At 42.9% G+C, this 26,293-nt stretch overlaps 1 protein-coding gene and 1 long non-coding RNA gene across 2 annotated transcripts in view; one reads left to right on the top strand and one right to left on the bottom strand.

Annotated features, from left to right (window-relative positions):
- Positions 1–9,943, bottom strand: LOC144328401 (uncharacterized). Its single transcript, XR_013393613.1, has 4 exons — positions 9,666–9,943; positions 5,797–6,002; positions 3,316–3,464; positions 1–2,338 (listed from the first exon to the last, which is right to left on the bottom strand). It is a non-coding gene; the product is annotated as an uncharacterized LOC144328401 (long non-coding RNA).
- The window catches only part of GPT2 (glutamic--pyruvic transaminase 2), a 27,972-nt gene continuing 10,339 nt past the window's right edge, over positions 8,661–26,293 (top strand). Inside the window, exons 1-3 of the mRNA XM_028740235.2 lie at positions 8,661–9,475; positions 19,997–20,086; positions 21,231–21,339. Coding sequence (XP_028596068.1) covers positions 9,158–9,475; positions 19,997–20,086; positions 21,231–21,339 — 517 coding nt within the window. The 5' untranslated portion in view covers positions 8,661–9,157. The remainder of the gene's footprint in view (positions 9,476–19,996; positions 20,087–21,230; positions 21,340–26,293) is intronic.

Below are 26,293 nucleotides of genomic sequence, written 5' to 3' on the forward strand. Positions count from 1 at the left end.
AAAGAAGTTAATATTCAAGTTTGGATTATTATTATTTTTCAAAATTCAAAAATGTTCGGCAAACTCACATGGATCATACTTGTGCAAATCATATCAACACTGAATATACAATATCTTAAAAATAAAAAGAGTAGCATCTATTTACAAAGGCAGCAAAGAAAAACATTTGAAACATAATTCAACTTATTCTCTTATTAACAGCGCCATCCTAGGCATGCCTGCTCATTATAAACACATTTTACTATTCATATTTTTATTATCATTAGGAGTATTTATAGACCGCTTAGTATCTGGAGGTCTCAAAGATAGAAAAAAGACACAGGAGGAGCACACCTTTTTTATTTTTTTTTCTTTTTTACACCCCTCAGTCATTCTGATTCTTCATGTGGCAGGATAGCTAGGGGATTTTATTTTTAAAAAAATGAGGTGCTTATTCAATTTTCAAAACGAACAACATACAAACAAGATAATTATAATTTTTTAAAATGACCACATGGAGTGCATTATTGAAGTTAGACTAAAATAATCAGAAGAGCCAGTCTACTTTTGAAAACATCACAATAAAATAGATTCTGCAAAGGGACATTTTTGAATAAGAGTCACATATTGATATGGTAAGCTTGCCACATAGAGACGTGCTGTTGGGCGCCCATGCAGCACCATACTTTTTGTCTTAAAAACATACAAATTGAAACAATACAACATCAAAATGGTCTTGTTTCATAACTCAGTGAAGGCAATGCCCCACACCTTCTCAAATCTAGGAATGTTAGGAGGTAACCAGTCCTTGCTGAGTGCCCTTAAAGACAAAACTTGAAAGCCTGGTGATCACTCCTGCTCCCTTTGGGCAAGGTCCATAGCTCCATGGTAGGGGATCTGCACTGAATCCAGGACACCCCATTTTCAATCTTTGGCATCTCCAGGTTCGGCCAGGAATGTCTCCTGTCTGAAACTGGAGAGCTGCTGCCAGTCAGAGTAGACAATACTGAGCTAGATAGCCAGACTCAATTCAAGGCAGCTTCCTATGAATGCTTGCAGGGGTGGGGGTGGAGAGGCTGCATGGCCTTTTGTACAGTACTAACAATCCAGAGTGACTGTAATGGCAAGACTTGTAGATGAACTCCTGCTGGAAACAGCACACTTCCAAAGCCTCAAGGGGAAAGAAAGTTATAGATTGGGTGAGTCGTCAAATATAGAACCATGGGATTAATTCTTATGGCTTCATCTATCTGAATCAAGGAGATACTCAAACCACACTGCAAAATATAGTATGTTACACAGGGCTGCCATACGTCCGGATTTTCTTGGACATTACAGGGATTTCAAAGGCAGAATTGACATCTGGGGGGAATTTGCAAAAGGTGGCACTTTGCCCTGGATCTTAGGCAAGTCAATTTTCTACAACTTTTGGGGTGTCCTGGTTTTTGCATTTTGAAATTTTCACAAAATGGTATCATAATTGGTTCACAAAGGACAGATTCCAAAGACTCAGAGCATAGACACTGTTCAAACAGGCTTCCAGCTCCAAGCAAAGGTTGTAACTAGGGATGGATGAACCTGTCACTTTTGTTTCTCTACATTTCTCATCTTCCCAATCTTAAATTCAGTTCTTCACATTTCTGTAACAATTTAAAAAAACAAACTTGAAAATTAGTCAACGTTTCAGGGCAAATTTCTCCTAATAAACACATTTTTGTATGTAATCTTTGTAAACATCCTTGTAAACAATTTGCCCTAATATAAATGATTTTTGTATGTTATTTTCACTAGTGTGTTTTATGTACATTGCCCTCCAATCTATACATTTTTGCATATATTGTTTGGTTGGAGAACTGCCTCACAAAATTTGGAGAAGTGTAAATTTTGAAGGATATCTGTGTTTCAATTCATACATTGGTTCAAGTGCAAATTACGTAGGTTCACTTTACAATGCAAAAGAAAAAGAAATTTTCCTCCATTCCTAGTTGTAACTTAATTTGAAGATATTTCTCAAAGACCCATGTTTTCTCATATGTATTCAACAGAGACCCACAGAAACATTCTTCTTCCTGGTATTTGCTAATGCCATATTCTTGTGCTCTTCAACATGAAGCATTTTAGTTTGCCGCTGAAATGATATGGGTGAATGCCAATAGAAGTGAAGTCCTTCACTTAAAATGGAAAAAATAAACAGCTCAAGCAAAAACATCTGCCAAAGTAAAGCAAGTTTAATCTTGTCTCTTCTGCGTAGCTTCCAAATGATTTCCTCATACATTCAGGTACTATACTTGCTGCAGGGGCCTAGCAAAGAGGTTTTCTTCACAAGTCCTTGTAGCAAGGCTGTCTTCCTGATTTGTCTCTGAAAACAAATGTGATGTTATTCAAGGACAATGACTTTTACACATTAACCACTTTCACAGCTGACTGCTCTATAAAAATGCAAAGTGATCACAAAAATAAAGGAAATTAAGAAGACACTTTAAACTTTAGAACAGAGATAAGTAACAAAGATGATAGTGATAGAATTCTGATAACCTGTTTTCATAAAACAAGCAGACCTTCTAGTCTACATAACTGAGTAAATTCAGAATCCATCACCTCTCTGCCCACAAGATAAAGAATCAGGGCAAAAGAAGCATATCATGGGCAAAACAGCCATATCTGAGGATTATAAACCTATATTTGTCATGTCTGGCTCTACCATTTGTATTAAACTCCTCTCCCATTTTTTCAATGTTAATACTATTATTTTGTTAGTAAAGGGTAAAGGGACCCCTGACCATTAGGTCCAGTCATGGGCGACTCTGGGGTTGCGGCGCTCATCTCGCTTTATTGGCCGAGGCAGCTGGCGTACAGCTTCTGGGTCATGTGGCCAGCATAACTAATCCGCTTCTGGCGAACCAGAGCAGCGCACGGAAACGCCATTTACCTTCCCGACGGAGCAGTACCTATTTATCTACTTGCACTTTGCCGTGCTTTCAAACTGCTAAGTGGGCAGGAGCTGGGACCGAGCAACGGGAGCTTACCCCATCGCGGGGATTCGAACCGCTGACCTTCTGATCGGCAAGCCCTAGGATTTGATCCCCATATGGGATAGCTGCATATTTCTGCATTGCAGGGGGCTAGACTAGATGATCCTCAGTGTCCCTTCCAACTCTAAAATTCTATTATTTTAATACTTTCCCCCTGAGAATACATATTTATTTTATACATCTTTATTAAAGGGCCCCTAAAAGTTTATACAATGAAGACCTTAGTCATATCTGGGAACAACCTACTAATTCCATGCACCTGACACAGGGAACATCATATTTAAGAGGGGGAAATCCAACTTACAATTTTGTAATGTTCTTATTTTCAACAAAATGTTAATTCATTTCTTCTCATTCTGTTTCCACACTTTGATTTCATAATGCATCCAGGAGGATGAGGTCTTCAGGCAGGGGAATCTCTCTGAAGATTATTGCTTTAGACAGCCCATAGACCTGTCAACATTATTACAAAGATGTACTTGCAATGCTGTCTTTTCCAGTGTAGGCAGCATACAATAATCTTGGCTCTAGAAGTGATGTAACTCATAGGAGCTACTTCCAGTGGCAGACTTCAAGCACCATTAAAGGACTGAAGATTTTATGCTACTTAATGTATTAATATATATTTATCATTAAGGAAAAACATAAATCAGACTTTATACATTGGCACCAAAATATATTGGAAAGGCCCTTCCCTTTATTTATTCTCATGATCTTGATTTCTTGATCACTGTCTAATTTTACTGTGCCAGCATTAGTATCTTATTTTCTTTTTATCTTTCTTAAACTTAGTAACATTTCAGAAATATTGTCAGAGGCAGTGCCTAATAATTTCAGCTATCCTCTTTGCACTTATATATAGCCTTCGTTTATAGTTCTTGCTTGAACTTAACTCTCTCCATCCTAGATGGAAAAGCAAAAAACAAGGGCATAGTTTCTCCACACCTGCAGGATGCTAAATGCTTATTACTGTACTGTATTTGCACAATGCATTTATTAAGTTCTCTAGTGCTTCACATTTCACAGTGCAGACAGTACAGAAGAGAAGTATTTTCCTGCTGAAGGTTTTGCTAACTGCAGCTGTTTGAGAACATAGGTGTGAATGCACCCTGAATAATACCGTATTCACAAATGGCTTGTCTTCAGATTAAAAATGAGATGCTAAGGCTAAGAAATGTGGCATATTATATAAAGCCATCTAGGAAGTTCCCATATGAGCTGAGGGTTGGACCAGGGACCTTGCAGTGCATGCCTTTTAATAAAGAACACTCCAACTATGCACCTAGTTACTGAGATAATTAATCTCTATTTTTAGGGCATATCAACTTTTCTCACTTTGGCTCAGAATAATACAGGCTGTAGCATGTTATTCAAACAGTCTTCCTCTTTTATATATACATTGTAGCAAAAAACAAACAGACACAAACATACAAAGTGAGTTTAATTCCTGAACAAAAACTAGACTCAGTGGGTAGCAGTCAACTAAGTTTTACTCAGAGTAGACCAACTGAAATTTATGGACCTAACTAAGTCATGTTCATTAATTTCAGTTATTTACTCTGAGTAAAATTTAGTATAATACCAATGAATGAAACAGTTATCCCTTGGGGCATTAGTTAAATGAGGCCTGGAATGTTGTTAGTTTTCTTTTTAATTTAATGAAGCACCTATAGCCAAAGTACTTGTTTGATCATACTAGATTTCTCCGAACCAAGAATGTAACAACACAGTCTCTTTCCTTAATTAACTTGACACGTACAAGTTATTTGTGCAACAGTCAGAAATTTAAGTAAACATCAAAACTGGTGAAGACAGAGTATTTACATCATTATTTTGCAAAGGTTATAGTTCTGCCAATAGTTCTCATGAAACATCAAAGATTGCCAACCTGCACAGCAACAACAATATCCAGCAGCTTTTTGTTAATCATAGAGATGGCATTGTTGTGTCACAGCCTACAGTGCTGCATACTGAGACACGTACAACTGATGAATCGGAAGATTTTGGAAATTAATTTTAAATCAAAGTACTACTGCGTAAATGGTTTGTGAATCAGACTTACAGGCAGTGCAGCTTGTAACACTGACAAGCGATCCTATACCTGCATATACAGAAGGCACATTGAATTCAATGGGTATAGGATTGTTGCCTACGGTTGCAATTCTGTACATGATTACCTGGAAATAAATCCCACTGAAATCACCAAGACTCGTTTCTGAGTGAACATGACTAGGATTTTGCTGTTGCTTCTGTGTAGATATGCAAGGGCCTTTTCTACATATTGCTAAAACAGCCTTTAAATTTGTTGGCATCCATCTGTCTTGGGAGACAATGGAAGAATGTGCCTGGAGGTAAAAACAAACCACTGGAGAGTTACAGTGCCTGCTCTGGCTGTAGAGACCAATGCAGGTGGAGCAGATGTAGGCATCTGGTTTTGCTTCTACAGGTGCACCATGGCATTTATTCTCTTTGCACGCTTCCCAGGAGTCATTCCTGCTCTGGTCACTGCTGTGGATACACAAATTGACTGTCTCCAGGCAAGGGATTCCCATAAGGCGGGGTTGATGTTGCCAACACCTTTTGCATACATCTTTGTAACGTAGAGTTTTTCTGCCTACAAGCCCATCGTCTGAAGCCAGCTCCCCATAGAGTATGTCCTTGGGGATCCTGCCATCTTCCATTCTGTGTTGATGAGCTTTAAATGGTTCAGAAATATTCAATTCCCCTTAAAATATTTTTTTAATCAAAAAAACAAGCAGTGTGTATATTATATGTACAGTGGTACCTCTGGTTGCGAACGGGATCCGTTCCGGAGGTCCGTTCGCAACATGAAAAGAGCACAACCCGTAGCGGCATGTCTGCGCACGCGTGGGTTGTGATTCGCCGCTTCTGCGCATGCGCGTGACGTCATTTTGCACTTCTGTGCATGCGCGAGCGGCGAAACCCGGAAGTAACCCTTTCCGGTACTTCTGGGTCGCCGCGGGACGTAACCTGAAAGAACGTAACATGAAGCAAACGTAACATGAGGTATGACTGTATTCAAATTAATTATATGCCCTCAAGCATGTGCACTGGATTTTGTAAGGGATGCCAATTAAATGCGTCCTGATGGGCTGTCATATGAAAGCATGTGCTGGATTTGGTTATTCTCTATGTAAAGCCTTATGTGCCATGTGCTGTAGATTAGTACACACAACTATCATTCATAGTTAATAGAACATCATTGTTGTCAATTACTATTTTCTTGTTGGCCACACAAATGTATGGACCCATCCAATACCCATGATGGTTATGCTCTGCCTCCACAACTGGAGGCAGCAATGCCAGTTGCTGGAAAACACAGGAGGGAAGAGGGCTCTTGTGCTCAAATGCTGCTTGCTAGTTTGCTACAGGCATTTGAATGGCCACTACGAGAACAGTAGACAGTGGTACCTCAGGTTAAGTACTTAATTCGTTCAGGAGGTCCGTACTTAACCTGAAACTGTTCTTAACCTGAAACACCACTTTAGCTAATGGGGCCTCCCGCTGCTGCCGTGCCGCCGAAGCACGATTTCTGTTCTCATCCTGAAGCAAAGTTCTTAACCCGAGGTACTATTTCTGGGTTAGTGGAGTCTGTAACCTGAAGAGTATGTAACATGAAGCGTATGTAACCTGAGGTACCACTGTACAGTATACTGATCCAGCAGCTTCTTCTTATGTTCAATATACACTTACCTGGGAGCAAGACCCATTGTTCTCAAATTTACATATAAAGTCATCAGACTGCATAGTTATTTTCCATGTCAAAAAATGTAAGCATCATTAGTGGAAAAACACTGTTGCTGAACAGGCCCAATTAATTGTGCAACAGTTCAGTGCTGTTCTCTTATCGTTGCTGGTGGCTTATATTGAGTCATAAATGCTCTTCCTTGTACAAAAGTAGTTGTACTCCCACTTTTTCTTTCTTTGCTTTCGCCTTAGGGCCTTAATCCTAGGCACATTTACTAGAGGGGAACTACCTTTGAAAATCTGTTTTGAGAATAGGACAAGCCACTCACGTCTTGTGCAAGCTTCTAGCCAGTTGATAGATACATAGGATCAGTGCCGATTTTACATATAAGCTAAACAAGGTATAGCTTAGGGCCCCACTCTCTTGGGGGCCCCCAAAAAATTTAAAGAGAAAAAAACTGGATGTACATTTCCAAAATATAAGATAAAAAGCAAATAAAATAAAACCTACATACAGCAACAGTGGCAAATGGCTTTAGATACCTAGTAGGTCCATAAATTACCATATAGCATATATGCAACACAAAAAACAATGGCAATTTGTTTTTGACAAAGGACAGCTGGCCATATAAAGGGCCCCATTACCTTCAGTAGCTTGGGCCTCATCAAACCTAATTCCGCCCCTGCACAGGATGAAGCAACATGAGGATTTAACCTTGTCCAGCTGTAGGTAATAATATTAACAATCTTATTTTTCACTGCTGAAAGTTTCTGAGCAACATCTAGAGATTTCATTGTGGGGAGGGGGGAGTTGGACAAATTTATGAAGGATAAGGCTACCAATGGCTACTAACCATGATATGTATGCTCTGGTGCCAAAGAATCACAGAACTGAAGAGTTGGAAGGGACCACAAGGGTCATCTAGTCTGACCCCTGCAATTTTTGTGTGCAATGTGGGGCTCAAACCCGCAACCCTGAGATCCATAATTGGAGGCAGTAATGTTTCTGAATACATTGCTGGAAACTGTAGGCTGTTGAGTTCTGGCCTTGTTTGCAAGCTTCAAACAGGCACCCGGCTGGCCATCGTGAGAACAGGATTGTGGACTAGGCTCTTCTTATATCCTTACAGTGAGTTTTACAGTGCAGCCAAGACACTTTACAGTTTTTAATCTTTAACAAGTTTATCTGGATGTCATATCCAGCTCAGTGGAGCCATATCCCTAGAAATTGTGGTTAAGTGTGCCTGCAACAGAATGTTGCAGTATAGCTGCACCTGCAGTGTGTTGCTAGCCATGCCCCTTATTAGGATACTCCATTCCACCCCCTAGCCCTGTACTCTGTGACCACTAAGCCTGTTGAGTTTTCATTGGGTTGTATTTTGAGAAGGCTTCTCCCTTTGTTTTTCTCTCTGTGTGAGATTTTTACTGGTGTATACTTTGGCGTTTCCTGCAGCTGGTTCCATTGTCGCTGCACAATAATCTGCACGCGGATAATGACCACGCTATTAGTATGCACAGGACACGATAGGATTGTAACCTTTATCACGGGATTTGAAATTGCAGGCGCATTTCTTTTCCAGGTTCTCTTTAATGCATGCACTGTTTGCACGACCTGGGGAGCCTTCTTCAATTTGGAACCGCACCGCCGTGGGGGAAAGAATAATTACGCCAACGTTTCTCAAACAGCCTCGCCTTTTAAAATTAAAAACTAGCAAACTACACAAGGTACTATTTAAGGAGATCGCATTTTAGACGTGGCGTGATCTCCCCATTATTACCCACGCAGCCAACTCCATCCCACATCCTCGCAAGCACAATGACAAAATACAAGCACTAGGCTGCTCTGCCTAGGAGGGGATTCTGGGCGTGGTAGTTTTATATGTCACCACCTGGTGCTACTGGGTTGGCTCAGCTAGAGGGAAGCAGGACTACAAGACCCACCAGGCAGCGCGGCTGACAGTCCTGGCTGGTGCAATCTCTTATCTCCACAGGCGGTAGCGGGAAAAAGAGGGTCTTGGAGGGGCGGGCTTGCAGTTGGGGGTGTCTCGGGTCTTTGGCCGGATGGGATTTCCCCGGACTTTGCTCCTCTGCAGAGAATACAGATTGCGACTGCGAGGACCTAATCCTTGCAGTGCTGGGAGTCGTCTTCCTCATTGGGCGAGAGCATAACTGCTCTTTCTTGTAAAGACCCAACTCTGCCCTCTTTCCGTCAAGTTGCTTGGAAGCTTGGAGGAGGAAAAAAAGAACCTTGCCAAGCATGCACTTGTACTCGGGCAACGTTGATTTTATTTTAATTTAAATTTTTGCTCGTGAAGTCTTACTGCATCTCTGTTGCGAAATAACAGGGGTTGCTTTTTGGGGGGTTTTGTTGTTTTTTAAGAGGTGGATGTGATTGCTTTCCCCACCACCTCTGGAATTTGCACCCTCCAAGGGGGAGCATGCATCGCCTCTCAGGACTCGCGAAAGAAGCCGCTCGCCCGAGCAGCAAGAATGAACGGACAGAGGCGGCCGTGCGCTTCGTCTCCTCGCTCGTGGCCGGCAACAAGCAGCCGAGATCGGCCGCCCGGCCCCGCCGGCCGCCGGGGAAAGACTGGAGCAGCGCTGCCAAGGCCTCTGCGATCCCGATCAAGGAGAAGCAGACCCGGGAAAAGATCCTCACGCTGGAATCCATGAACCCCCAGGTCAAAGCGGTGGAGTACGCCGTGCGGGGGCCCATCGTCTTGAAAGCGGGCGAGATCGAGAACGAACTGCGGAAGGTAAGCGGGTGGGGAGCGGAGGGTTTGGGCTGCCTGAATGAATTAGCTTTGTTGCAATGGGGGAAAAGGGTGGTCTGCTCAGAAAAAAAAAGACACCCCCTATTTGCATGCGGGAAATGACACCCCCCTCCCAGAAATATGTGCCTAATGGCTCTGGCACTAGAAGTGTCATAGGCATAACAGCTGGTACCTGGCCGGTTTCAACGGAGAGAGAGCTTGCTTTTGTTCCTTTCCCTTTCACGCCTCCCCCCCTCCCCCTCTGCCGCTTGCAGCTCTTCTCGCCGCCGGCCTGGGCCGCCGCCCCCGGGCCACTCCTCCGCCGCTGCGGCTCTTGATTGGGGCAGGCGAAGGAGGCCTGCCAGCCCGCATGGGGCGAAGGAGGCACGCTGCTTTTTGCATCAACAACCGGGACAGAGTTTGGCCCAGGGAGGGAGCGCGGCGGAGGCTAGTGGGCAACATCTCGGAACGGCATTAATTCTGTTTTACGCACACACTTCAAGGGTCGGGAATGGCCCTGTAACTTTCCAAGCTTCTGGCTTTACTAATTAATAGTTATAAGACAATTGCATTACATAGGACAATCGTCCCGGGGAGGGGAGGCAAGCGCAAATCCCCGTCCCAAAAATGGCTGGTTTGATTCTGATTAAACATACTTAAGATATTCCTGCAGGTCATGTCCATTATACTACCAGGCATATGTAAATAGAACTTCTCTGGCGTTAATCCTTGGACCTAACTTTCCATGGCTGCCTTTGCTTTGAATAAAATTACACTTACACCATTTTAAAATAACAGCCATGTTCGAATACTGGTTTCAGTAGAATAAAAGCTTTTGCACAGAGTAATCCTATGTGTGCTTACTCAGAAGTAAATCTAGTAGGGTTTACTGAGTGTTTTAAGGATTGCAACCTTAATTTTATGCAGTATATAGAGTCTACAATTTGCACTGAAGTAAGTTCAGTGGTTTTCAGCAGAACATGTTTCCACATAAATAGGTTTGTGACCATGGAAATAAAGTTTTGCTGGAAAAAAAATCTTTGAGGTAATCATGTTAGCATAGATTTATTTTTCAGTAATATTTTCCAAGATAGTTTTTGAGAAGCTTCACTTTGTTTTCTTACCACACTAAAAAGTTGGGTCTACTTTCAATTAGACATTTTTTTGGGATGGGCGATCTACAGGCACGTAAAACTGACATCAGGAAAGAACAGTAAAAAGTGCTTTGTTTTAAAGAATTAAGAAACTAGAATGATGATCTTCAAGCTGCATATCATATCCATTTTGAGTTTTTACAGCCTAATATTTTTGCTAGGCAATCACTCAGAACTCTCTTTTAAAAAGCCAACCAAAAAAGCAAATACCCCCCCAATCTGTGTCATCCAATTGCGTCATTTTGTGATTAGATACTTTATAAATTAATATTTACTTTTCTTCTGCCTCTGCTGCCCTCTGATGTAATCAATGACTCCTTTGTCTTATGTAAAGGGGTAATAGATAACTGGTCAGTTTTTCAGAAGGTTAGCCATGCTAAGTCTGTTCCAGCAAACCCTGACACCACAATAAATGTAATAAATTTTAAAGGCGCCATGAGAATCTTTGTTTGGTTTTGCCATTCAGTGCTTCGTTTGCAGATTCTTTAGAGTTAACCTAGAGTCAGTTCCTGTTGCAGAAAGAAACCACTATAAATTAAACTCTTCCACTGCATCTCTTACTTCTGAATCCCTTTCTCCGGCTCATGTGTTTTATGTTTTCTCAGATTGTTTCAAATCAATAGTCCTTTCTGAATAATGTTAAAATATTTTTATTTGTATAACACTTCAAAGTATTCAGCTGTTTCACAAAGCTCATTTTGTTGCCTTACCTCATATGGTTGTCTGAGTCGGTAACATCCTACTTATTGCAAATGGAGAGATTGAGGAGAACAGAGAGGTTTGCCTGACTTTGTGATTCATACCTAGGTTGTTTGGCCCTTTGTTTGGCAATGCTTGGATCCTAGCTCAGAGAAGTTGTATGCCCTTAATCCCCAAAGCATTGGGAAACTTGCAACAATGGAACATATGCCTATAGTGACTGTCAGAATTGACCTTTGGTTGGGCCCAGGTACTTTTTAGCTTAATACCTTGGTTTTTTCCCCTCCAGTGCATATTAAAACAATGTTTGCTATTTTAGAAACTGTTTTCCCCACTGAGCTAGAGAACACTGCTAATTAAGATAATTTCATTTTAGTGCATTGTTAAGCCCGACTTCAGGGATTAAGAAACTTGGTGCCTTCCAGATGTTGCTGGACTCTAACTCCCATCAACCCCAGCCAGCATGGTCAATGGTTAGGGATGATGTGGTTCAAAATATTTGGAAAGCCACAGGTTCCCCTTGCATAGAGTAGATCTCAGTTGGGTGACTAAACTGTGAGCCTCCACACAGTAAGCTACCATGCCCTGAAGGAGGCTAGGCTTAGAACCTTTCCAAACATGCTAGACTTATTTGTACAGAGATTTATTATTATTATTTGTATAGAATAAAGTAATAATGTGCATGAGCCTGCAGCTGCATTCTTCAGGCACAAGTTCATCAACTCTGAGCTAATGCTTTTTTCAGATTCAGTTTACTTTAGTTGTTTTGCATTTTACTTAGGCTTTAGGGCCATGAGTCTTGATGCATGTTTGCACATGACCCAAGAATTCACCAGGCGCATACACTGCCAAGATGGGGGTAGAGTAACCTTGGGGGAACTTTTGTTTTGGTTCAGTTTATTTCTGTTTAGAAACATAAAACTTGGCTGTTTGGAGAAAGGTGGTGTAAAAATGCTTTACTGTGCTCCTCTTAAGATCAACCTAAAGGTAAAGGTAAAGGGACCCCTGACAATTAGGTCCAGTTGTGGCCGACTCTGGGGTTGCGGCGCTCATCTCGCTTTATTGGCCAAGGGAGCCGGCGTACAGCTTCCGGGTCATGTGGCCAGCATGACTAAGCCGCTTCTGGCGAACCAGAGCAGCGCACGGAAACGTCGTTTACCTTCCCGCCGGAGCGGTATCTATTTATCTACTTGCACTATGACGTGCTTTCAAACTGCTAGGTTGGCAGGAGCAGGGACCGAGCAACGGGAGCTCACCCCATCACAGGGATTCGAACCGCTGACCTTCTGATTGGCAAGTCCTAGGCTCTGTGGTTTAACCCACAGCGCCACCTGCGTCCCTTAAGATCAATCTACCAGGGTGCTATTACCAGCAATTCACATTTAGGCTCTCTGTGCACATGTAAGACAAATAAAATGTGCCACCCGCAGGGAGTGTTGGTGTGAAGGGGTGAGTAAATGCATCTGCAACAATTCCTAGGGTGGTATTCAGTGTTAGCCCTACTCAGAATAGTCCCATTGAAGTTAATGGACATGACTAACTTTGGTTCATTCGTATCAATGGGTCTACTCTGAGTAGGCCTTACTTGAATATAAACATAAGTATGAAATGAGGTCTTTGTAGCAGATATCATATTTCCTCGAATCTAATGCTCACATTTTTTGGTCAAATTTGGTCAAACCCAAGTTTTTTAAAAGCTCGTGCTGGGTCTATATTTAGTCTTAAACATCATCAGCAACTTGGTGACCCTTAACTCAGTTCCATTCTTTACTACTATCACCCTCTCATCAGACACACACACAAAAAAAGTGTTATCCATTGTAGTGATTCCTGGATGTCACCATGCCAAATTGTGAATGCCCAGGACCAGAGAATTATAACTAATTTCATACACCCAAGGGGGCTTTTAGTTCGTTGTTCTCAAGCAGAAACCCAAAATTTCCCCACTTCCTAAAGATGTGTGATTGACAGGTGGGTAGCCTCTCCCACTTGTCAAATTTGGCCAATGGTGTACTTCTATGACAAAGATCTGGCCTGTAGAGCCAAAAAGGTCTGACAGCTCAATGCATTCCTACACATGTCCACTTGGAAGTTAGCCTCACCACTGTATGGATCATGATATAGCATGGAATCAGATTTTCAAAGAGCCCAATCAAAAGTTCCTCTGGATTTGCTCCAAGCCTGGAGGCAGGCTGGCATAATGTTGGACCCCCTTTTGTGCTCTACCAAATTGACTGAGGCCCCCCAAAGACTTAGTAGCCCCACTCCTTGTGAGCTGCCATCCGTGACACATGTACCATTTTTGACTTGCTGAGGTGCAGAGCCCTTTCTTGAGCACACCTGAAAAATGCTTTGGATCTATGCCAGCACAGAGGGAAAATGAGTATGTCATAACTCTTGTCCAATTTGCGTACAACATCAACGAGGACAGAGCTTTATTGGCATTGCTTAAGTGATTTCAAGCCTCTCCCAACAAAACACATTGCTTTAAATAAAAGAGGGAAGAAATCTTTTGAGTACATACATGGAAGTGTGCCAAGGACACGACTCAACAAGAATCCGGGATCCTGTACCTGGATCCATACCAGAAAAACAAAGTGATACCTGGTTCTGGCCTATGCCATGTTTATTTGCGCACAGCCTACCCTTAAAAAGCCCTGCTCATCCCTCCTGTTCCTTACAGTGTACAGGGGTACCTCGGGTTAAAAACGCTTTGGGTTAAAAACGCTTAAGGTTACAGACTCCGCTAACCCAGAAATAGTACCTCGGGTTAAGAACTTTGCTTCAGGATGAGAACAGAAATTGCATGGTGGTGACGCTGTGGCAGCGGGAGGCCCCATTAGCTAAAATGGTACCTCAGGTTAAGAACAGTACCTCAGGTTAAGAATGGACCTCCAGAACAAATTAAGTTCGTAACCAGAGGTACCACTGTAGTGACCAGGTACCCTTGCCGCCTTTCTGTACAAGGGATGCAGTTTGATGCAGTGGTTTGGATGACTGACTAGGCCCAGAAAGGTCCAAGTTCAAATCCCCACTTGGCTGGTCTTGAGCAAGTCACTGCAGTATATCTCCTCTAACCTACCTCACAGGGGAGTAGGAAAAAACCATGTATACCACATTGAGCTCCTTGGAGGTAGAGGCTGGACGGTATAAAAAGGCAATGAAGGCACGGCAGTGTGTCCTTCCTGTATCAGTTTAGATTGTAAGCACTTTGTGGGCTTGTTGTTGTTACCTTTCTATATTTTTGTAAACTGCTTAGAGGTGTTTTTGCAATCAAGAGGTGTAACAACTTCGTTAAATAAATAAAATGAATTGTTTGCCAGTTGAGTTAGGGGAGAATTAGAACAGGAAAGACATGTAGCAAGCAGACGTATGAAATGCGGTAGCTCCTAGTGGGATAGGGAACACCAAATATTCCCCCCTCCTCAGCTTTGCACAGAAAGGTACAAAACCCTCCAATGTGCTTGTAATGATGGATATTAGATACTGTATCTCAGACCCTTCAAGCGTCCCCAGATTTTCCAGAGACAGTCCCAGATTTACAGAAGTCATCTTAGTTTCTGATTTGATCCAGGAATTTCTTGCCGTTCTTGAGAACAGCCCTATTTTCATTGCAGAAATGTTGGAAGGGTATGGAGTTATGCAAAGGAGATAAGTAATTATACAACCTTTAGAAGACATCTACAGGCAGCCCTGTATAGGGAAGTTTTTAAATTTTTAATGTTTTATTATGTTTTTATATATGCTGGAAGCTGCCCAGTTCAGTGGGGGCAACCCAGTCAGATGGATGAGGCATTATCATCATCATCATCATCATGATTATTACTCCTCCTCCTCCTCCTCCCTATTTTCATTGGAGAAATGTTGGATGGTATGGTATATACTAAGTGCTGATAGTAATGTGTTGTACATCACAAGCCTGCAGCATGTTTCCCCATGCTAAATTCAAGACTGAGCCATTGGTTTTACAATGTAATGCAACATTACAAGAGAATTGCAGCCTAAAAGACCTGAGGCTTTCCTTCCTTTGCCCTAATTTTATTTTCTTACAAATTATTCCAAATTGACCACTCTCCTTTCAGGGTTCCCTTAATATGAGGAGTAATGTACAGTGACATCCTCTGTTTGCTAGAGGTTTTACTTACAATTAAACAGCATATACATTTTCTTAGATAAATACATACAAATAATAACGTTAAAACAAGGCTATTCATCAGAAAAGCACATTCACACTTATATTGCTAAGGCATAGCAATATACTTCAGTTCCTTCTAGTTACACCACCCCTTTCTAGGGAGCTGTAAGGCTCATCAAACAGTCCAGTGCCATTTGAGGTCACTATCAAGACTGTTTAGCCTCCCCCTTCAGCTACAGCTCTTGTCGGCTTCAATTACACCGAAATGACACCAGCCCAGAGTAAAGCTGGTTTGACAAGCAGGACAGTTGCATCTGCGGTGAACCTGTTTGATAACAGGAGATTGCATAGGCGCGTGTAGGATTGCACCATCAGAGGTTAGCTCCAATGAGCTCAATGGGGCTTACCCCCAGACAGGTGTGTACAGGCTGGCCCTGTTAGACTGAACTTAGTGGGACTTCCTTCTGAGTAGATGCATGCAGGATCGCACTGCCAGCCTGCCAACATTTTGTGGTTGCTTAAGTGCCACAAGGACAGCCGAGGACAGCTTTAAAAGATGCATCGGTCTGTTATGAAGCTGAATTGACTCGTGCTTAAATTGGTTTTCTCTTACTGGAAAAGAAGGTTGGTTGACAGCCCCGTCCTTTGCACATTTTCATGGAAGTTGACTCCAGCTGAGTTTGCTGGTTCTTTATTCCCAAGTTTGCAGCCAGTTGCAGCAATGCTTTGCATAGTTGTTTGGACACAAGTTTCATGCTTCCTAATATAGTTTTGCGATGTATATATCAAAGGGACGCGGGTGGCGCTGTGGGTTAAACCACAGAGCCTAGGACTTGCCGATCAGAAGGTTGGCGGTTCGAATCCCCGCAACGGGGTGAGCTCCTGTTGCTCGGTCCCTGCTCCTGCCAACCTAGCAGTTTGAAAGCACGTCAAAGTAAGAGTAGATAAATAGGTGCCGCTCCGGCGGGAAGGTAAAGGGCGTTTCCGTGCGCTGCTCTGGTTCGCCAGAAGCGGCTTAGTCATGCTGGCCACATGACCCGGAAGCTGTACGCCGGCTCCCTTGGCCAATAAAGCGAGATGAGCGCCGCAACCCCAGAGTCGGCCACGACTGGACCTAATGGTCAGGGGCCCCTTTACCTTTACTTATATCAAAGGTGCTTAGTATTCAGAGACTCAGATTGCTATGTTTTACCTGCACTCTCAGAAGCAGTGTGCCTCTGAATAGCAGTTGCTAGAAATCTCAAGTGGGGAGAGTACTGCTGCACTCAAATCCTGCCTTTCGGCTTCCCATAGGCATCTGGTTGGTCACTAAGAGAAAAGGATGCTGAACAAGATGGGCTGTTGCCTTGATCCATCAGGCTTCTCTTATGTTCTTACTTGTGTTGTGTGTAAAATGTCCCATATTCAATAGTCCAGGTGAGAGCTGGGAGAGAGGCCTCTGATGGAAATCCTGGAGAGCTGCTGCCAGCCAGAGTAGACAGTACTGAGCTAGATGAACATATTGTCCTGTGTTCCTATGAGTGCTTTTTGAGGGAGGGGGCAATTCCTCTCTATCCAGCCTTCTGACCTAGTTGCCCTTTTCCCTATAATTCCAAATAAGTGGAGGGGCTGGTTGTCACTTCTTAGAGGCAATGGGAAAGAGAACCTGCAGATAAATGGCCAACTGACTCTATTCCAAGGTTGCCAGTTTTGAAGGAATTGCACAAGCTAAGGTTCTTCTGGTATGGCAGGGAGGGAAGTTTCAATTGGATTTCTGCCTTGCGTACCCTGGATTTTTGCCAGGGGCCCTGCCAGTAGGAAGGTTTGCAGGCCTGCTGTGTTTTAGCAAATAGCCCCCTGGTATTTTTCATGTCAAGGAAGACCTTTTCTCTGAGATGCCCTGTGTAAATGAAATTAGATCCCTGCCTGGGGTGGTGGTTCTGTTGTTTTTTCAATTCACAGTCAGTTTCTGGACAGCCTTTCTACTTTTGTCAGTGTTTGTAATGGGACCAGGATGAGGACCTGAATTATTTCATCTAATACAACATATCCTCCCTTTCCTGAACCCCATGTTTCAAACCTCTCTAACCTTGTATCCATGACAGCCATTGCTTTAGTAACTATATCCAGGGGTTGCTTGATGTTTTTCTTTGGGAAAACAAAAACATTCCCTTAATTCCAAGCTTTGTCACTCTTGATGGGAGACCGAGAACAAGCTTGGCCTTTGTACATCTTTGCACAGGCTGACTGAATATTGTAAATATATATGCTTAGCAAAATGTTTTCAGCAGGGTTCTTCATTTTAATATAAAGAGAGCTTGATGGCAAGCCAGCGCTCATCAAATGTTCTCTTGGAAAGGTTTGTTCTCGGCAAAAAAGGAAAGGAAAGGAAAAAGCAGCAACACTGGAGCTGTAACTTGTAAGGATTAAGGGCCATGGCGTACCTTTCAAATGTATGTCAATACTTTTAATATCAGAAGTCCTTGTACCAAGCACAGTGTGAAACTAAGAGGTTGTAGAAACAAAAGAAATCGCAGCATAAACATGCAACAGATAGGTCTAGTTAATCAGTGCTCAGCAAAATGCTTGTAAAAGATTATCCCTCCCCCCTTTTCTCTTTATAATTTTTGCAAGACATCCAAATCTTCCACTTGCTGTCTCTCTTATTTTTCTAGTTTTGGTCTCCGTCACTGCTTGTTCAAAATACGCCCAAAGTACATTCTTTTCCTTATATTGCCAGTATAGAGTTACCTTATACTTAGTCGGTCAGTATAGAGTTACTGCAGCAGGAAAGGGCCATGGCTCTTGTCTGCATCTGTTTTGCAGTCAGAAGAATCCAGATTCAACCCCTTGCATCTCTTGGTAGGGCTGAGAGACCCCTGTCTTAAAGCCTGGAGAACCACCCCCACTCAGCTTTGACAAAATTGTGCTAGGTGGACCAATGGTCTCCCTCAGTATATGACAGCTTCCTATGTTCCTGTGTTTTAGGCTCAGTCTAAAAGGAGATAATTAAAAATAACCCTCTGTCAAAGCATAGGGTCAGGACAGCTTCCCAAAAAGTCAATTTAGGTGACTAGCAAGATTGCATGTTTAGCCCAGAGATTGGGCGTCTCAATTTCCCATGGCAGGTTTGGGAAAGATCTTTTCAAGATACCATGGTGAACCTCTGCTGATTTGAACAGACAGCATCTGTGAGGCAGGCTAGGGTTGGAAACAGTGGCTGTTCGTCGGTTCCATGTTTCTAATTCTACAAACTATGGTTCGGAGGATGGGAAGCAAGCCCTGTGGTCCATGTGTTCCTTCCTGGTTTGATCACTTGTTGTTTTAATTGGAAAACTGTCATTTGAGCAAGCTTCCTTATTTATTCATGATTGAATGCCACAGTTTGATCATGATTTGCAATCCTGGAAATGAGGGTTTGATCAAACCATAGTTTGCTGTTTCCACCGTAACTGCAAACTGTGGTGTTAGTCATCCAGTGAGGCAGAGCTGCAGCAATAGCCTCCACACACCAGCATCCCTGCTTCTTCCTCGGAGGGGTGAGGTGACAGCATTGTTGGGGCTGCATGGGCACACTGGCAGAGCCAATCCTGCACTCCAGCCAGAATGTCCATGCAGCCCCATCTTCATTCTAGTTTCACCCATGCCCCTCTCTTCCGTGATGCCAGTGCCAGCAGGCTACTGCTATAGTTCTGCCCCACCAGGTGAGATGCTCTTTCCTCCATGCCTCTTCATACCAACTACTAGGAGATCAAAACCGGAGAAAGTTATTGTCATTATGTTCTTGATTCTGGGCTTTTCAGAAATGGTAAGTTGGTCATGGTTGGAAACACAAGGCTGAGTAAGATGGACCTTTGGTCTGATCCTGCAGGACTCTTGTGGTTTGGTCAAGCCAGGATATTATTCATTAAACCAGACCTGCAAGGGGTGAAGAGAATGTGTCAGCATAGGACAATTTACTGATCCTCCAAGCCATGATCTAGACTAGAGAACTGGAAATGTGATATCTGAATACACTCAGTGATTTGCCCATGACCACCCAGCTTGCTGCTGGAATAAGCAGAGATTTGAATCCACATCTTTCCAGTTCAAATGTGACACTCCAACCACATGTTTTCCCCAGGACTTGAAAATGGAAGTGGGGGTGGGGGTCTTAGGGTTGCTTCAGAGGTGACATTTGCCCTACTCTGAGATTATCTGTGTAAGGAGACACAAATCTACCATCTTTTGAGAAAGGTGTTGCAAGGGTTTTTGTTTTGCTGCAAATGCGCAGGGTTTAAAGCCAGTGTTTTCCCACCGTGCTGGCTTGACCCAAACACTCTTCTCTCTGGGCTTCTGCCTTTTTGTGGGGAACCAGATACAATTCATTCTTTCACCCCTGATAGCGCTTCTGGCACCTTGATTCTCTGGAGAGCCTTCTGTTCTTCACCAGTGTCGTTTTGTTGCCGTCGTCCTTTGCAAATGGTAATGCATGTAAAAAGCAACACAGTGTGCCCTTCCAATCTGCTGTATCTGAATAAAGCTTTGATGTACTGTTCATGTGCTTTCTCCTCTTAGGGGATCAAAAAGCCTTTCACGGAGGTCATCAAGGCCAACATTGGGGACGCACACGCCATGGGTCAACAGCCCATCACCTTCCTTCGTCAGGTATGATGGTTCTCAAGCCATTGCAGGCTCTCCCAGTGGTTGCTGGTGCCCATTGCAACTGGTAGGGCAGGAGGCAGGGCACCCAACAGCTGGTAGACTCACCAATGACAATTAGAGCAAACTCATTCTAGTTTTGTCCCCATCCTTCTCCCTGCTCGGTTTTACAAGGGCAGTGTTGTTTTTGCGGAAGCTGAGGAGGTACCTGGGTAGCAGACTAGGAGGCCTCGACTTCTATGGAAGCAAAGTGGGATTCAGATGTAATCAATTCACACTTGCTGCAGTTCGAGCTGCTGTCAAAAAGGAAGGCTAGGCTAGAGGGTGTGCCATTTTAAAGCATTAATCCAGAGCTTGCCAACCTGTTTGGACTCATGGGCACATTATTATTCTTATTATTATTTTAGTTATATCCCACCTTTCCTCCAAAGAGCTCAAGGTTTTCCTCTTTCCATTTTACCCTCACAACAGCCCTGAAAGGTAGGCTGGGCTGAAAGACAGTGAATGGCCCAAGGTCCCCCAGTGAGCTTCATGGCCAAGTGTGGATTTGAACCCTGGTCTCCAGACCCTAGTCCAGCGGTCTTAACCACTACACCCCACGGGTTCCTTTGCAAACTGGAGAAATTGCTGTTGGAACCACACACAAATATCTCTCCATTGAGCACAAACCGCAGCCTATGCTACAATAGAAGCACTTCAAGCCCAGTTTGAGTTGGAGGAGGAGGAACTCTGTTGGCACCAGGGAACGCCTCTGCAGTTGTATGTGTGTGTCCTTGTGGATGCCACATTGCTGATCTCTGCCCTAAGACAAGGGCAAGCAGCTACCCCCCCCCCAAAAAAAACCCCACACACCCATATCTCTGAAAAGCTGCTTGTGTTAGCATTAAGGCCCTGGTGCCTATTGATCAGCTGCCATTGATCACTCTGGAGCTGCCAGACTTTACTGGCAAATCCTAAGGGACTTTTTTGGGTTTTTTAAATGACCTTTCTGACTTAAAAACTAAGCAGCAGTCCTCATTTGAAACCTACCAGGTAATGGAAGAAGGCTGAAAAATTATGTTTGAAAATAGAACAAGGAAAGTAGCAGTGAGGTTTTTTTAATGTTTGAAAACCAGTTTTTGTGTGCTTTGTTTTTTTCTCAACCATGTAGGTAGTTGCACTTTGTACGTACCCAAACCTGTTGGACAGCCCAAGCTTCCCAGAGGACTCTAAGAAGAGAGCGAGACGGATCTTGCAGGGTTGCGGAGGGAACAGCTTAGGTACTCCTCTCATATTACTAATTTAATTTAAATTATAGATCTTCCATGTCAATGGTTTTAATTATGGGGTGTTAGTATATAGCCATATTTCTTTGGGCTTTTAAAGAAAGGAGAACATCCAGATAATTTTTTCCATGCACATTTTATCAATGTTCATGCCTTTTCTTACCCAACCTTCCACAATCTACACACCAGTTTTGGTAGTGTTGACAACTTTGTGTATTTTCCTGGGCCTCATTTGCACTATGCATTTACATCAGTATTGTACTACTTTAAACAGCTGTGACTTCCCCCCAAAAGGCTAATGGGAACTGTAGTTGGTTAAGGGTGCTGAGAATTGTTAGGAGACCCCTACCCCAGTCAAGCTTGCAAAAATTTATCATTTGCCCAACAACAAATGCTGGAAATGTAATGAGACTGAAGGTACCTTTTATCACCTTTGGTGGACATGCCCGAAGATTAAAGCCTTTTGGGAAATGATCTATAATGAAATTAAGAAGGTTCTTAAATGGACCTTCTCTAAAAAGCCTGAGGCTTTTCTCCTGGGCATGGTTGGCCAATTGGTGACAAGGAAGGATAGGACGTTTTTTATGTATGCTACTGCAGCAGCAAGAATTCTTTTGGCAAAGTATTGGAAGACACAAGAGTTACCCACTCTGGAAGAATGGCAAGCGAAGGTGATTGACTATATGGGATTGGCAGAGATGACCGGCAGAATCCGTGACCAGGGGAAAGAGACAGTGGAAGAAGACTGGAAGAAATTTAAAATTTACCTTAAAAATTGTTGTAAAATTGAAGTGTAATGAGATGTTAAGGTGTTAAGAAATAGAGAATTGCAGCTGTAAACAATAAGTTAAGGAAATTAGAATGAAAGTGAATTAATTAATCAGTTGGAGGGTTGCTGAAGAAAGGTAAAAACAAGGATGCAGAAAAGGGGAGGTATGGGGAAGTCCGGGAAGCAAGGTGTAGGAAGATAAGATTACGAAAGTATACATGTTTATATGTTTGTATGTTTTGTTTGTTTTGTTTGATTGTTTGTTTTTATTATATGCTTGGAAAATTAATAAAAATTATTTAAAAAAAAAAAAAAGAGAATTGTTAGGAGACCCCTATTCCCCCTTCACAGACTTCCCATTCCCAGAGTTCCCTGGGGCAGAGAGATGAATTGTCAAGCCACTCTGGAAAGTGGCGGAATCACTTCTGAAAGCTTTGTGGGACACTGTACATAGTTGCATCATGTAGCCAACTCCTCTTTCCCATTCTTTGTTTTCTTGCAGACCAAAAAGCCTTTTAGGCTCAAGCCATGTTCAGATTAATTAACTTTCCTGCAAACAGGAAAATCAGGCAAAACAGAATTCCCATTGCATAGAGTTTGCTCAAGCCTGTCCTCCTCAGGAATAGGGAGCCCATGTAAATACGAGGCCAACAATACTGTCTTATGCACATCTCAATAGTGAGTCCTGCTGTGTTCAAAGATGACTCACTCTCAGGGGCTCACTCTTACATGCATTTAAGTTCTTGATCCCAGCCTGGTTTATTGGGAAGTAAGTCCCACGTGACTTATTCCCAAACAGGTGTACATAAAATTGCAGCCTAATTTAACCCAGTGCCATAACTCTTCCCCCCACCCCAAAGAAAAGTTAAGAGAAATTGTGTTTATGCTGCTGTTATCTAGGTAGTGCTTTTGTTGTAGGATATGACTGAGAACTACAGAATCTGACAGCCTTTATTACTTCCTTTCCAGGCAGGAAAAGAGAGTTATCATGGCATGACTAGAGGCATAATTAAAATAAAAGAGCTGTTCCCTAATTTTTTTGTGTGATAAGTGCCTATTTGACATTTGGCAGGACCAATCAAAATCAAGGGCGAGGGAAGTACAGTCACTTGCATTAGATAACATTCAGTGCTGCTCCCTGTTTTCTTTGAACATTTTTATATTGTTCTGAGGCTCAGCCATCCCCAACCTGGTGCCCTTTAAATGCTGTGGACTACAATTCCCATCGGCGCCAGCCAGCATGACCATTGCTTGGGGCTGGTGGGAGTTGAAGTCCAAAATTATCTGGGCAACACCGGGTTGGGGCAGCCTGTATGTTTGCCTTGCTTGTTCTTCGAGGTTGTGCTTGGCCTCCTTCCTTTCTGTTGACTGCTTTCCTTTTCATGAAATCACTTGAAGGCTTTTTGTGCATTAACAGATTGGGCTGTAGGAGCCAGCCAATCCGGAATCCATTCACGACCTGTGAAAAGCAACAAGCACAAAGCAGAGTTGTCATTGAATAAAGGATACATTCACGCTTGGGTATTTCCAGTGTAAATGTGGCTAATTGCCAAAGGTCTGTTTACACCATTAACTCCTTTTACATACTGTGAAATCAGCACCAGCCCAAATTTGAGTTTTGCCTGGATTGGGATATGTGAACATACCCTTTCAGATTCTGTTATCTTCAGAATGTCAATCTAGGTCTTTTTTCAGATGGGAACATGTGAAGTTCCCTTATACTGAATAGGACACATTGGTCCATCTAGCTCAGTATTGTCTACACCAGTTGGCAGAGGAGTTCTGGGTTTTCAGACAGGGGACGACTCCCAGCTCCAGCTGGAGATGCTGGGGATTGAACCTGGCACCTTGCATGCAAATCAATCTCTCTCTCTCTCTCTCTCTCTCTCTCTCTCTCTCTCACACACACACACACACACACACACGCCACTTTCTTGTGTGATTTCACATACCGGCCATATTCTCTCAAATACAGGAATCATGGGGAAGGTCAGTTGCATTAATTATTTCCATCTGATCATTGTCCAAATGGAGTACAAAGGTGGGAATGACTCACGTCATTTGGCTCCACCAATTTGGTTCCGGGATTCACATGCATACTACAGTCAAATGAGATCACACCATAGGGAAGTGACTTTCTCACCCCCCCCCTCTCTCTCTCTCTCTCTCTGTGTGTGTGTGTGTGTGTGTGTGTGTGTGTGTGTGTGTGTGTGGTAGGCAGCCTTGAATTCTGACTAGCAGCTCTGCTCTTAGTTAGTTTGGCATGTGACATTTTTATTTATTTATTTTGCATTTCCCAGCGCTTTGATGGCCCTCAATGTATCTCACTGCAAAAATATCTTTTTAAACCATTATAAAGGAATGTTAGCAGCTTACAATAGGCTCACTTCTAATGGCTTCAACCCTGCCTATTCTGAACATTGCTATTTGTTTTTTAAAAAACCAAAACCAAAAGGACCATTTCCAGATCAGCACAGCCCCCATCCCACAGCGATTTTTGTTTTCACTGAAGCAGAAACGACATTGCAGCTGCTGCTTTTTCCTGATGTAAATACTTTGTGTGCTAGTCTGCTTACTTCTGAATAATACCCTAGGACCAGAGCAGCATGTAACATTTTTTGAAAGCACACTGATAAGCAGACATGTTGTGTCTTGATGACCAGGATGTGCTCAGAAACCTTGGCATTGGACAAGTGGTGAAGGTTCATAAGTTCTGTGTGGGTTTGTTTGTTTTGTCTTATCCCCCATGAGAGATAAGAGCCTCCTTCTAAGACTGCTACCTGCGTCTGGAGGATGGCTGAACAGTAATTTCTTAATGAGATACAGCAAGAAAATTTAAAAGCTGCACATTAAATACTCCCTGTTGCTCAACAGTAAATCTGAACTTCAATAACCTTGGCCAGCTGGCAGATAAAATCCCTTGCTGGGCTGATTTTAAGTAGCCACGTAGCAAATGCTTGCCTTTGTGTTCTCTGTCCTTCCACTCCCACTCGTGCACAACTTTCTAGACCATAAAGATTTGCCTAATATTGATTCAATTTTGAAACTAGTTTAACTAGATCTATAAGGAAGTGCGACTGTGTGAGAGGGAAGGCAGCCAGTTCCCGTCTCTCTTTGCTGTGTAATGAGGATTCTCACTGTCTGACCCAGGGGAAAAAAGCAAAAGTTTTCTTCACAAGGAAGTTTCTAGTCCCTGTGATGCTAGACACTGGTAGGTAGCAGCCTTAGCTCTGCTAGTATCACAGGCATACTACTTGAATGCAGAGTCTCAGTTAGTTAGTTCCTATACAAAGCCATCCTAGTACCACAAAGTACAATGCTACCTCGGGTTACATACGCTTCAGGTTACAGACTCTGCTAACCCAGAAATAGTACCTTGGGTTAAGAAATTTGCTTCAGGATAAGAACAGAAATCGTGCTCTGGCAGCACGGCGGCAGCAGGAGGCCCCATTAGCTAAAGTGGTGCTTCAGGTTAAGAACGGTTTCAGGTTAAGAACGGACCTCCGGAACAAATTAAATACTTAACCCGAGGTACCACTGTATTGTGTGTGGTAACTGTTGTGCTTGGTACTAAAAAGCAGGTCTTTCATCCTAGGCTGACTGTGCTCACAAAAGAAAGGAAAGGCAGCCTCCTTCGAGATTAATTGAAGGTATTAGGACCCATCGTTGATGGAGAAGGAAGAGACAAGTACACAGCTTGTTGAATGCATCCTGCTATGGAGACTGCAGGGCCTTCTTAGCTATAAGTAGGTTGCTGGATGAGTTGATCTGCATCTCTCAGGCATGTGCTCATAATTGACTTGGTAGTAAAGGTGATGCAGAGAGTTAACACGGAAGAGCCGTTGTTACAGCTCTTCCTACTAGGAAAACCTACCCATGCATTTGAAAATGGGTAAGCAGAAGAGTCACTTGCACAAGTGTGATTAGGATTGCCTCTGCCTCTAAACATTTCAAAGGAAAAGAAATGGGCCGGTAGTAGGGATAGGCAAATTTGCCAATTTCGAGTTTTCTCATGGTTTTTAATTTCTCATTTTTACACTTAAGTTTGGTTCTCCACATTACCATTATCTGTTAGGTTGTTTTTTTAAAAGTCATCAGGAAAATTTGTCAGCATTTTTGTGCAAATCTTTCCTCATATCCATTTTTGTATGCAGTTTTGCCTAATACCCCCCTTTTTTT

The sequence above is a fragment of the Podarcis muralis genome, chromosome 7 (genome assembly GCF_964188315.1).
Source record: "Podarcis muralis chromosome 7, rPodMur119.hap1.1, whole genome shotgun sequence".
In the NCBI taxonomy this organism is placed as follows: Eukaryota; Metazoa; Chordata; class Lepidosauria; order Squamata; family Lacertidae; genus Podarcis; species Podarcis muralis.